The 14,549-nt window shown below is 39.2% G+C and overlaps 1 protein-coding gene across 7 annotated transcripts in view; it reads right to left on the reverse strand.

The window, feature by feature from the left end:
* Positions 1–6,584, reverse strand: part of HECTD1 (HECT domain E3 ubiquitin protein ligase 1) — an 84,626-nt gene extending 78,042 nt beyond the window's left edge. For all 7 annotated transcript variants that reach the window (XM_063088333.1, XM_063088336.1, XM_063088332.1 and 4 more), the window contains exons 1-2: positions 6,208–6,584; positions 4,649–4,809 (exon numbers count right to left, since the gene is read on the reverse strand). In XM_063088333.1, coding sequence (XP_062944403.1) covers positions 4,649–4,788 — 140 coding nt within the window. In that variant the 5' untranslated portion in view covers positions 4,789–4,809; positions 6,208–6,584. The remainder of the gene's footprint in view (positions 1–4,648; positions 4,810–6,207) is intronic.
* Positions 6,585–14,549: the final 7,965 nt, after the last annotated feature.

The raw sequence follows: 14,549 nt of genomic DNA on the forward strand, positions 1-14,549 counted from the left end.
TATGTAAAAAAAATTATTATAATATTCCCCTCTTTTCCAATTACACCTGTGGAGGATGATTTTTTTTTTCATATACAGTATTTCAATCAAAACAACATAATGCAGCAGACTGAATGCAGAAGCAGATATAAGAATCCAGCTATCTTCCATTAAGTCAGACTTTAAAGAGAAAAATATAATTAATGCCACTCTTCTCCCAAATATTTTATTTAAAAAGGTTATTTTTCACAAAAATATATTCATGTTAACATGTAAGGGGATTAATAGTTTTAAATAACTCAATGAATACATTTTTTAAACTTCCCATTTTTAATTTGAATATGGTAAGTAGCAACAGACATAACCAAGATAAACAAAGGTACTTTAGGGTCTACCATAGTTTTTAAGAGCATAAAGAAGTCTTGGGACTAAAGAGTTCAAGAATCACTGTCCTAGACCTCTAACACATCCCACGACAACAATTAACTTCCATAAGCCCTGGACTTTAAAATTTTTCTCTAACCCAGGCCTCTCTTCCAATTTCCAGACTCTATACAATTGCTTACTCAACATCTCAACTGAGATGTCTCAAAGGTACCTCATACTCAACATGTCCAAATCTAAACTTACAATCTCAGACACTCAAAACATGGTTTTCTTCCAGTGTTCCCTCAGTGAATGGCATCATCATCCACTGAAATCTGAGTCATCCATGATACTTCACTCTCATATAGAATCATTCAAGTCTTCATTATTCCACCTTTCAAATCTTTCTCAAATCTATCCATTTCTTTCTACTTTTATTACAACAACCCTCTTTCTCTGGATCATAGCCTCCTAACAACTCTATTTTTTTCCCCTACCCCTGTTTCTGCCCCCCACCTGTTCTCCACAGAGCAGATGATGTAATGTTTTTAAAAGACAAATTTAATCACAATATTCACTCGTTTACAGCATTTCAATGTCCTCCCATTGCTCTTAAGATAAAACCAAAAACCTGACTTAGCATACACAAAAGACTGACCTGCTCTTGCCCTGACTCTTTTAGGGCAGCTCTCCAGCAACCTTTCCTTGCCCTAGACACACTGGCTTTCTCCAAAGTTCTTCAATCATCTTTTGTATCTCCCCACCCCTCCAGGTCTTGTCTCTGCTACATGCTGTCATAGCACCCTGAACTTTTCCTTCATGGCACTGATTACAGTTTGTAACCAAAATTTTATTTCTTATGTCTGTCTTCCCTATTAGAGTATTAGGCACCATAAGGGCAGAGTCTGTATCTGTTTTAGTCATCACTATATCCCTAATACCTGACATAAAGTAGGAAGACAATTTAAAAGGTTAAAAATCTTTTCACTGTTACAGGTATTTTTACCTTTTAGAGTGAATATACAACAGGAGATTTTTACCACTGTGTTCAACAGCTTTAGAATCCAGACTCAAGATAATCTTCCTTGGGAAATCTCTCAAAGGATACACTAGAAAATGATTAATGGTGGTTTCCTCTGGGGAAGGGAATTGAGACAGGAAAGGGAAGAAAACTAACTTTTTACTGTATATCCTTTTGTGCTCTCAAAATTAAGTAAAATTATTCTTTTTTAAATAGAGCCTTCTATTACCTAAAAGCGCTATCCCTAATACAAGGGTATTTCAAAAAGTTTGTGGAAAAATATAATTAAAAGATAACCCAAATCTGTCCACAAACTTTTTGAAGTACCCTCATATTCCATTTCCTAGATCTTGAGATCTTGAATTCCCAGAAGGGATAACTTTTAAATTATACTATCTAAAGACTTGGTAGCAGGATCTACAAATACCCAGGATTCACGTTTTTATAACACTAATACACACAATGATCACGACTAGTTTGATGTGAATGCAAAAGTACTCATTTGCTAATAACTCATATTACGTTTTAGAGCTCAATGATACAGCACAGATGAAAGCAAAAACTAACCTTGAACCCATTTTACCTTCTCAAGCATTACATTGATAATTTCAGGCATTTATAAGAAGCACTGCAGCATCACAAAAAAGTTATATTACTTAACTTAAAAAACAGTGTCAAAGTCATCCAAAAAATGGAGAGTGACATACAATACTAATATAAAGGAAATGAAACTCTTAACTATTACGTGAAAAGCACTGTACTAGGCACTTCACACATATTACCTGTTTAATTTTCACAGAACCCCTGCAAGGATGAGGAAGCAGGCTTGAAAAGCTGTCATACAAAATATTCAACAGTAAAGGTAGGCATCTGAATACAGGTCTATCCCGTTGCAAAGGCCATTGTTTCTACCATACCATCTGCCTTTCCAGACTAAACAGACATATAACTTTTTTGGGGGGGGGGGGGGTGGAGGAAGCTGGCCAGTATGGGGATCCCAACCCTTGACTTTCTTGGTGTTACAACATCTCACTCTAATTAACTGACCTAACCAGCCAGTCCCATATAACTATTAATACAAGTAACCAGGCAAAAATATATCTGAATATATGGGCATCTTTTGCTTTCTTAGACTTAACTATGGTCTATTTGCTAATTTTCTACTACCTATGAAATCAAGTTGGTATGGAAGATTTCCACCATATTCAAAATATGTACATCATCTTGTTTTACACCTGCCTTATTTATTGCTGTTTAAAAGAATTTTAAAAGACCCTCCAAAATCACTGTTCCGTGGAATATACTTGCCAAAATAAAATTCAAAATTATTTATTAACAATGATATCAGTGGGTAGCCCACTTTACTCAAAACACTTTGCACATATATTCTCTCCTTTAATCCTCACAAGAAGCCCCTTGAAATAAGATTACTGCCATTTTACAGAGGAGGAACATAAGGCTCCCAGAGGATGAATAATACACAACAGACCAAGAATCTGAACCCAAGTCTTGGATACCACAGCCCATCCATTACATCTCATTTTGCTGCCTCTTGGGTTTAAAGAAGGAACCAACACAATTTGTCCTTGTGACAACAAGAAAATCTGGCTGTAGAATGAAGAAAGCAAACTAAGGTTTAAAAACAAAATTGTCACGAAATTTAATCAAAAGTCTAGTTTTTGGATGTTACTGGTATGCTACATGAAACAGGGCTAACCATTCCAATTTGAAATTTTCTTGTATCTGTACATAGTAATTCACCTCTGACTTGACTTTATTTTCATCTTCCTTAAAATTACATTATACTAAATATTAATAAAGCCTGGAAGAGAAAATGGAAAAAAATAATGCAGTTTGTATGTTAGAATGGCAGGATTTTACACAGGGATGAATTTTAAATTTTAAAAATTTTCTTTAAATTGTTTTAATGTAGTAACACTTCTTTTTCATGCTATTACAAATACCTCTACTACTTCAAAAATTCATAAAAAAAACAGAATCAAAAGATAATACAAATTCTTCAATGAAACTTTTGAAGACCCTGTGTATGTTATAAAAGTACTAAATAGAAGACATAAAATGATAGTTCATTTGACTGGCAAATATTACTTTTTAAAATACCAAAAGTAACTCTGAGGTTAATGAAGACACTCTAATGATATTTATGAATACTCAAAAATCTACTTCACTTTTCTATAAATCCTGCTAAAACGAGTCAACGAGGGGATAAATTATCCTATGTACACAAAGTCGGCCAATAACAAAAACTAGCTGAAATAAATGTACCACTGACTGTGATTTGGGAACTTTGTTAATAAGAATTTTTATTGTAATAGTACTGTTTTAATAACTGTTTAAACAGGATTTACAACTAACAATTATCAAACTAAAAATAAAGACAATTAAAAATACTTCATCAATTTAGTGAGTAATATAGCCTTTATTCCCACCTCAAACATTATACCAAATTTTAGGTCAATATCTCAAATATTTTCTAGTAATTACCTTAAAATGACATTAAGATGAATACAGAATCAGTAGTTTTCTGTTACTTATTATTGGAATTTAAAACTGTAAATATAAATATAAAATAAACAGTAAAAACCAAACATGTGTTCAGCCCTCAGAAGAATGGTTAGTCTAACTAAACAACTACCACTTACATAAGAGGAAAAACATGGCTTTAATGGCCCATCTAGTAATTAATAAACTCTCTTTTACATTTTTGCACAAATTCTATATTATAACCTCTGAATAAAATTGTTTAAACTCTCCAAACTTCAAAATGTTTCTACTATTCCAAAAAGTACGCTATATGGTTAATATCCAATTTATACATTCCCTAACTGAAATTAACAAACGAGTGATTCCCTTTAACAGAAGTACATATGACTTAACACCAATGAAGAAATGGGCAGTTCAAAACATATATTCATTAACATCTCTCTTATTCTATGTCAATTTCAAGGTACAGAAATGGCTACTTTAAAGAAGATAAATTTATTTGTATTTTTCCCAGTTCACAGACATATTTTGAAAATTAATCAACTAAGCTAGGGGTTAAAATTAGTATTCCTACTAATTCTCATTCATTCAACAAATATGCATTTGTATCATCGCAATTATCGTTACTAGAGTTATTTCACCTACCAATTTTTATTTCTCAGAAAACAATAAACACAAAATTCTGAGAAATTTCTACACAAACTTAAGTCAGCAAATGGTTGAAAACAGATGTCACTACAGCAACCCCAAAGGAAGATGATGAAGGAATGTACTTACGTTTCAAAACAACGATCCACGTTGTCAGACATCAAAAGCAGCATGCATAGCTGTTCAAGGGCTATTAGTTGCATGTCCCTTTCATCTCCCTGTCCCATCTGTAGCCATTCCAGCAATGTATCCGGATCCACATCTGCCATGGTTTTTTAAAAGCCTCTTTGCTTAAATTAAAAAAGTAAAGGGGAAAAAAGTCCTTTAAATGTCCAAGACTAATCAGCTTGGGTTTAAAAATGTTTCTTTTACCTCTGCTAGAACCAAATTTTCGTGATGTTCTCCTAGGAATTAAAAAGACTCCTAGGTATGTCTGGATAGAGTACTTAATGCAGTTTTTTGATTTTCCTTATTTCTCGAGTTTAACGTCCAGATATCATACTAAATAAAAACCACTTTTGCACAAGAGTATAAGCTGATTAGTTGCTGCTTAACTAGAAACCAGAGCTGTCTTTGTCAAAGACAGTCAAACATGCTTCGGAGCCCACTACTGCTATCACTAACGTCTGGGCCAAAAGGCAAAGAACACCTACTAAAGATTCTGTTTTTTCCAGCCAACTTCCCCCTACCCTTCTCCACCCTAAACTAATAAGGGTTAGATCCATTATTCTGAAGAGACTCTAAGCACCTTGATCCATCCAGTCTTCCTCCAAATTGAGTTCCTCCTTTAAAATTACCTCCAATTTCACAAATTCTGCTGACTTCTCAATTTACTTATTCCTGTTTTAAAGATGTCCAAATACAAACGATAATTAGATACAAGATCTATGAATAAGGAATTGTTTAGGAATTTTGGGAGTCTTGGCAAATGTTCTTAAAACCTTAAAGAGAAATTTTAAAAGTAAATGCAATGGACTAACAGGTTACGGATCAGAATACAGGCCAATCTACGGCCCTCTTTGCCCATCCCCACAGGTTGGAGCAGTTGATTAAAAAAGAGAGAGAGAGAAGCAGCCTCGACAGGCAACTCATTACAAAAGCTCTGACCAGAGGGACAGCTTTAGGTCCCACATAACGCAACTGCAGGTGTGGGAAGCAAGGTCGCGGTGGGCACCCAACGGCGGCGACCAGCAGGGTTGACCCAACACCCTGGGCCCAGTAGAGCCCGGCGCGGACAGGCGCTGGCACCGCGCTCTGGTTTCCCGGTACCAAACCCCGCTAAGTTAGCTATCTGTGTCTAGAAGGAGGGAGAGGTTCTGGAGAAGCAGCAGCAAGCCTCCGGGCCCGAGAGGAGGCCGCCAAGCCGGGCAGCGCGGCGGGTCTCCTGAGAGCGGGCCCGGAGCTCGGAGGCCCGGCGGGACGTCCCTGGCCCCGACCGGGCGGCGAACCCTTCTCAAGGGCAAGGAGGGCTTGCCTGGGGCTCGGGCGCGAACAAGTCGGGCCCCGCCGTCCGCAGGCCAGGGGAGGGGAACAAAGAGGCTGGCAGGGGAGTCGGCAGCAGCCCGGCCGACCTCACCCGGCGCCGGGGTCTCGCTCCCTGCCTGCCGCCGGCTTCCGGATCTCGGCCCCCAGGCCCGGACTTTCGACGGCCAGAGGCGCCCCCACCTCCCCCACCCGCAGGCTCTTACCCGGGCTTGTCGTCCCAAACCACTACGGTCCAGTTCCAGGCAGGCCGCGGGCAGAGCCAGGCCCGGCCGCGGCCCTCGAGTTCCCAAGAAGCCGCAGGCCGCGCAGGTCGAGCCGGGCAGGCGGCACAGGAAAAGCCGCGCCTCGTCCCTCCCCTTCCTCCGCGGGGACCTGGTGACAGGGAAGCGACAGATTCCCCCGAGCGGCGGCAGCCAGCGTAGGTCCCGTCGCCAGCACGCGGCTCGTCAGGCCTTGCAGCTTAGAGGACCGCGCGGTACTGCGGGTGGCGGCGGGGGGAGGCCGCGTCCATCGCGATCCGGGAGGGGGAGGGGGAGAGTCGAGCGAGAGCCGGGCAGGGAAGCTGCTGAGGGCAGCCGAGCCCTGCGGAGGCGGAGTCAATCTGCCCTCCCGGCGGCGACCCCGCCGGTGGCCACCTGGGGCGCTGCGGAGACTGCGGACCCGCGGCGCAGGGGCGCCGACCGGGGGCGCCAGGCGGCCGGGCGCGTCGCCGCCCCGGCCGGGACGCTCTCGTCCCCGCCGCCCTAGGCTCCCTTGGGCGTGTGTGCTCGGGCTCTTCCGTCGTACGCCCGGGCGCCCTTCTCGCTTCGCTGTCAACCCGAGCGCGCTCCCAGCACTCGCGCACACGTGCACGCACGCTCCGCTGGCTCCGCACGGGCCCAACACTTGGCCAGCTCGGCCTGCAGGCCCCCGCGCTGCGCGTCAAAGCCGCCGCCCACCCTGTCCCGGCCCAGCCTCCCGCCCAGGCGACGCGGACTCCCCTCCTTGAGCACCGAAGTGCGTCGCGTGAGGAAAAGCGCCTCCTCTCGGTCCTGGGAGGCAAACCGCCCTGCAGTTCACCAGAAAGGGAACCTTTCACAACAACGCTGGGAAGTAGATATTTCGAATACGGTCTCCATTGTACAGATGCGGGAACTGAGGCTCCAGGAAAGCGTGAATTCAGGCCGAGTGGCGTCCCCAGTAAGCGGCAGCACCGAGAGTGGGCTTTCGACTCCTTTTCCTGTAGCTTGTGGTAGCAAGTACGTCCATGGTTATTCTCTTCACACTTTTTAGTTCGCACATATTGAAGACCGAATATATCTGCTTGTGGGATGTATTTGGAGATACATAACTGGGAATGTGAATATATATATATTTAATCAAGAAATGAATCCCTTGGCTTGTGAGATATGTAAACCCATGCCTTAGAGACTCCTACTGTATTCTTACTTTTTCATCTTTTAAACAAAAAATGAATATTACATGATAGTATTTGAGACGTTTCCTTAAAACAATCAGAGGAGCTGCTATGTGTGCTTAAATAACTAGTATTTTGGAAATTACAGATTTGCATTTCAGATAGCTGACAGCACATGTCCCACTGTGGCAGGTAATGGTGCCCTAAGTCTCTGGTTAACAAATTGAATCAAGAGAAAATGATAGAGGATTTGACTATCTTATCACAACTACAACACATGAGAATAATTATTTAGAAGCCAAGAGTGTTAGCTGGAGCTGTCAGAAAAATCTTCAAGAAGGAAGTGGCATTCCTTCTGGACCTTGAAGAGTGGGTACAATGTGGACACTGAAAAGAAGAGGGAAGAACACAAGCAGAGCCTGGTATGTTCCCAGGCAGAGGAAAGCTTTAAGCAGCAGGAGGGAGTTAAAGTTGGCACTGAAGAACGGAGAGCCATGAATGCGTAATGCAGAAATTAGGCTGAACTAAGAATAATGGAAAAATTAGAATCTTAGGAAGATTTACAGAAAGATTGTCCAGAATGGCTCAAAGGAGCTACCTAGACAAGGAGATTAATTAGATGGGAGGTTGCTGAAATGCTCGAACAGTGAAGGAGAGGAAGGGCCTAGTTATTGACAATGTGAATGGAGAAGAAATAAATCTAACGAAACATTTTGAAAGAAGATATATCAGAATTTAAATGGTTAACTTCAATTTTTTTTAACCTTTACCTGCAGAGAGGACTTGGAAGCTAGGAAAATAATGATACTATTAACAGGAAATAGAAAATTTAAGAAAAGCGGGGGCTGGTCAGTTAGCTCAGTTGATTAGAGCACAGTACTAACACCAAGGTCTAGGGTTTGATCCCTGTACTGGCTAGCCGCCAAAAAAGAAAAGTTAGGAAAAGGGACCAACCCTTTTACCAAGTTTTTAAGATATATTTTTCTTTATTCCTGCACCATCTCTACCTTCACCACCTACTTCCTGCCCCCAAGATAATAACTGTGGTAACTTTAAAGAAACTTCATCAAAAGATTGCTGTGACTTCTATTGTGCTTTTTAAATATGTGTTATTATATTATTATTTTAAACTCACACATGAAGAAAGAATTCAAACATGGGATCCCAGAACAAGAAGAGCATTAAAGGAAAGGAGTAAAGTCTGGAAGAAAACAAAAGATCCAGATGAAAGCGCCTAACTATACTTGAATATGTCCCAAGAAACCAGGAAGTGTTTACATGCTATTCTACCTTGATGCCAAAATCTATGAATCATGAACCATTAAGAATTGCTCTGTGCCAGGCACAATGTAAGGCCCAGTGAGTAAGTCTCGGACTTTATCTTCAGTAAATTGTAAAAGTCTAGGGGAAGATAGATGTAAACACAATCTCCTGTGCCTCCTCTATCACAGAAGTTATTACATGATACTGACAGGTACACTCTGGGAACATCAAGGAGGTGATGACACCTTGGAAGTTTTCAAAAATGACATGTGAACTAGATCTCAGATGTAAGTCAGAGCTGGCCAGATATTAGGAAGAGCATGTAGACAGGCATGGAGGTGTGAAGAGGGCCCCTCTTGGGGGAAGAGAACCAACAGGCTGGCTTTTGGCCTCACTTTCATAAAGGACCTGCAATATGCACATAGTCAATGGGCTCTACTCACAGGACCAAAAAGGGAGATATTCATTATCCAAATTTAAACTTTTATTTCATTGACTGGCATATTATGAATTAATTTTTTTAAGTAAAGCTTATAATTTTCTTATGAATAGCAAAATTAGGGCTGGCTGGTTAGCTCAGATATAGAGGGTGGTACTGATAACACCAAGGTCCAGGGTTCCATTCCTGTACCAGCCAGCTGCCAAAAAAAAAAAAGGCAATTATATGACATGTGATATTATGTTTTTTATATATCAAAAGCACTAACGTTATAGAGGTAGACATTTAAAATATGCTACAGAAAATATCTGTTTGGGCATTTCTTCAAGTTTGAACTGGAAATGGGAGTATCCCTGGCTTCCCTCATCTTGTATGAGGCTCTGGTTATGAAAGAGTGTAGTCTGCAATTTTGGAATAGTGGGAAATTAAATTCGGTTGGAACCTAAAGTGCTGTTAGTGGCTGGAAGGTTAATTGCAGCCAATTTGCTGCAGGTCCTGAAATACTGTAAGGAGTTTGAACTTTGTTCTTTGGGAAGTGGGGAATCTTTGGATATTTTTAAAAAGGGAATGAAGTGATGTGAAGCAGGTTTTATGATCATTAGCCATTTGAAAGTTAAAAATCGATTTCTATAAAGCTTTACAGTTGGCAAGATACTTTAACATATATTATTATTTAATCCTTATATGTTATTTTATCGTATATAAAAATTATCTAACGGTTAACTTAGATTTTATCTTTATTTTACATAAGAGGAAAAACTCAGAGAAGTTAGGTAACTTGCTCAGGGTCTCACAGCTGGTAAGGGACAGGTCTCATTCTCAAACCCAGGCCTTCAACTCTTTGGCTCTCAATGTCTAAAGGAACATTAAAAAATAATCCACTGTACTTTCCCTCATGCTTAAAAGACCAATGTAATACTCTTTGCCATTCCTGACTTGTTATCCGGCCTCGTCTATAATATTTCCGGTATTAGGAAATTATTACTTCATTAGGCAATGCATTTTACTTTGAGCTACTAGCTCCAATTATTACAAAGTGGTGTGATAGAAAGAGTATACAGGGGCTGTCCAGTTAGCTCAGTTGGTTAGAGCACAGCCTTCTAATGGCAAGGTCATGGGTTTGAATCCCTGTACCAGCCAGCTGCCAAAAAAAGAAAAAAGGCAAGAAAATATACACATGAGAGTCTGCAGACCAATTCCCCATCTTACTAGCTGGGTGAGCTTGGGAAAATTATTTAACCCTTTGAAACCTCAGTTTCCTCATATATCAAACGGGATAACAACAGCTACCTAATTTGATGAATGTTTATAAGAACTGAAGGAGATTATGTATGCAAAGACCAGTAGTTCTCAACCTTAGCTGTACATTAGATTCACCTAAGGAACTTTTTTTTTAATAGACTTTATTTTTTAGAGAAGTCTTACGTTTTAACAAATTGAGCAGAAAGTACAGTTATTATATACCTCCTGCCCATGCACAGACTCCCCCACTACACATTTGTTACAGTTGGTGAACCTGTACTGACACATCATTGTCACCCAAGTCCATAGTTTACATTAGGGTTCACTCTTGGTGCTGTACATTCTATGGATTGGGATGAGTGTATAATGACATGTACCCACCTTAATAGTATCATAAAGAATAGTTTCACTGCTCTACCTATTCATCCTCTAACCCCTGTCAACCACTGATCTTTTTTGCTGTCTCCATAGTTTTACCTTTTCCAGAATGTCATGTAGTTGGAATCATATGGTAGGTAGCCTTTTGAGATTGGCTTCTTTCACTTAGTAATATGAATTTAGGTTTCCTTCCTGTCTTTTCATGGCTTGGTAGTTCATTTCTTTTTAGTGCTGAGTAATATTCCATTGTCTGTATATACTACAGTTTATTTATCTATTCATCTACTACAGGAAATTTTGGTTGCTTCCAAGTTTTGATATTCATGAATAAAACAGCTATAAACATTTGTGTGCAGGTTTTTATGTGGAAAGAAGTTTTCTTTTTTGGCAGCTGGCCAGTACAGGGATGGAACCCTGGACCTTGGTATTGTCAGCATTAAGCTTTAACCAACTGAGCTAACTGGCTGGTGGAAATGAGTTTTCAACTCCTTTGGGTAAATACCAAGGAGTGCTATTGCTGGATCATATGGTAAGAGTACGTTTAGTTTTGTAAGAAACTACCAAACTGTCTTCCAAAGTGGCTGTACCATTTTGCATTTCTAGCAGCAAGGAATGGGAGTTCATGTTGCTCCTCATCTTTGTCAGCATTTGGTGTTATCAGTGTTCTGGATTTTTGCAAATAATAGATGTTTAGTGATATCTCGTTGTTTAAATTTGCAATTATTTAATGGCATATGATATTATGCATCTTTTCATATGCTTATTTGCCATCTGTATGTTTTTGTTGAGGTGTGTGTTCAGGTCTTTTGCCACTTTTTAATTGGGTAGTTCATTTTCTTATTGTTGACTTTTAAGGATTCTTTATATATTTTGATAACAGTTCTTTATCATATATGTCTTTTGCCTGGGAAACTTGCAAAATTCCAGATTGTCCAGGCCATTCCTCAAGCCACTTCAGTTAGAATCTCTGAAGGTAGGATCCAGGTATCAATATATTTTTTTCTTTCAGTACTCTTTTAATGAGTCTTGGCATTGAAAAATATTAGACTTTCTACATTTGATATGTCTTCCATATAATTTTAATTATATATGTAAAACTTCTAATAATTGCACAATGTCATTTCCCTGCTTGAGCACCTCTTCCCATACCTATGATGACTCCTGTACTTCAAGAATGAAATCTAAACACCTCAACTTACACTCCATGCCTTTACAATCTGCTACCTTTCTACTCATCCAAGTTTTTCTCTTGACATTGTGCCCACTGTCTCTGATCTATTGGCCATAGCTGATCTCTGAATATAGGCATCAGTATTTTTTTTGGCAGGGGTTGTGGCTGGCCAGTACATAGATCTGAACCCATGACCTTGGTGTTTATAAGGCAGTACTCTAATGGCGTCACTATTTTTAAGAAGAGCTCTAGGTAGGACTAATGTGTAGCCAAGGCTGAGAACTACTGGCCTAGATCAGTATAATAATAATAATAGCAATAGTAATACCATTATTATTATTGCAGCTAAATTTTATTGAGTATGTATTACATCCTAACACTTTTTAAGCATTTTACAAGCATTAACTCATTGTGGATATTAGCTGCTTCACCTTACTATCTGTGTGACCTTGGCCTCTCTGAGCTTTGCTTTGGTAATCTATAAAACATAGTGATAGTAACTAACCCCTCATAGGGTAATTATATTGAATAAGATACTGCATGTAAAATGCCTACCACATACTAAACACTCAAAAGTGCTAACTACTAATATTAGCTCATTATTAGGTCTGCTTTCTGCTATGGCATACTAGGTCTATTCCGTCTTCCATGGACAGATCACAAAACAATTGAAGACAGCAATCGTGTTTCCGTGTTCCCTTTTTCCAGGATAAACGAGTTCAGTCGTTTCAACTGCTTTACCCTCCCTGGGCATGTTCCAGTTTCTCCTGATGTTCATTAACTGATTCCTAAGCCTAAAACAGTGCTTCAGATGTGTTCAGACTGGGACAAAGGGGTGCAGTCTTCTGTTGCATTGGGCTGGGAGAGTGGTAGTCTTTTGACTCACAGAGTATGCAGCAAAGTAAACTTGCTCCCTGAACTACCAAGCCAGGTGTTCTTCAGTTCTTCAGTTTATCAGTTAATATTTTTGTCCTTAATATGTAGACCTATTATATTTAATCTTGTTGGTTCTGTCTCAGTGCTTCATCCTGTGATGATCTCTTTGAATCCTGATTTGGTAGTATAGTTTATCAGCCATCCCTCTAAATGCTTTATTAATAGTCAATTAGGTAAAGGTGTCGGACAGAGCATGGCCAAAACAAAGGCTCTGACATACCACAAACCTTTCATCAAATGGCTATCCATCCATTAAATAACATTCTCTGAAGATATATATATAGAGATATACATATATATATGTATGTATGTATATATGTATGTGTGTGGTGTATGTGTATATGTATGGTTTTCTGTTTGTTTTTACAACAACTTTTCCACCAATCTCTTGGTATATTTATTGACGTAACTATACCTTTACCTAATTGAATTATCACCTGACCCACTTATCTCTTTCTTGGCAATAAGAATTTAAATATACTTTTATTTAAAATATCACAATATTAACAAAATGAAACTAGTAACCGAAATGGAACATGTAATACAGAACTTTCTTATTTATTTCTAAGATTTTAAAGGAAATTTTGTCAAATGCCTTATTGAAATTCACTTACATCAACTATGGCATCCCAATAACATTTGGGAAGCTGGGTAAAGGCTATATAGGAAATTTTAAAAATTGCTTTTGTAACTTTTATAAGCCTGAACTTATTTCAAAATAAAAAGCTTTTTTTTTTTTTTGTCTTTTTCGTGACTGGCACTCAGCCAGTGAGTGCACCGGCCATTCCTATATAGGATCTGGCGGGAGCGTCGCTGTGCTCCCAGCGCCGCACTCTTTCGAGTGCGCTGTGGGCTCAGCCCCAGATGACTAATTCTTAGCAATGCTGTCTTCTAGGAATCACACCTTCTTTTTCTAAAGAATTCAAAAATGACATTTAAAAATAAATTCTAGAGTTTTAGCTATTTGTTACATGATTCACTGTATTCATATTCCTTTGTAGTGAAGACAAGGACAAAATAATAGTTGTAAAGGTTGTGCATTTTATATTCCAGTTAGGTTTTCTTGTCTCAAGGCTAAAAAACCCTTCTGTAATTTGCTTACTCTTCGTAAACATCCTATCCCTTCTCTCTTGAAGAAAATTATTCTTACCAGTAAATAAAAAGATTGTTACTCTGTATTAGCATACTTGGATCATAATAATTATTTTATAAGCTTGGTTGAAGGAGAAGTAGGATCCAATTTGTAAGATTCATTGAATAGAAAACTTTCAAGACCCTAACTTCTGTAAAGAATTATATTTTCTTTTTTTTTGACCGGTAAGGGGATTGCAACCCTTGGCTCGGCGTTGTCTGCACCACGCTCAGCCAGTGAGCGCACCAGCCATTCCTATATAGGATCCGAAACCGTGGCCTCGGCACTACTAGCGCCGCACTCTCCCGAGTGAGCCATGGGGCTGGCCCAAGAATTATATTTTCTTATTATAGATTGCAAAATTTATATTAGGGGGGAAAAGTCATATAATTATTGTATAATTTTGAAAACTTTCCTTCTGGATATTTCATATTGAGGGATTATTAATTGTTTTTATCTATAATAATGGCATTTTGGTTATGTTTTCTAAAAAATAGTCCGAAGTGCTTAGAGATGCATACTAAAATATTTACAGATGAAGTGATATGATAATTAGGATTTGATTCAAGATCATTTGAGGGGATAGTT

Source organism: Cynocephalus volans, chromosome 3 (assembly GCF_027409185.1).
Source record: "Cynocephalus volans isolate mCynVol1 chromosome 3, mCynVol1.pri, whole genome shotgun sequence".
Lineage (NCBI taxonomy): Eukaryota > Metazoa > Chordata > Mammalia > Dermoptera > Cynocephalidae > Cynocephalus > Cynocephalus volans.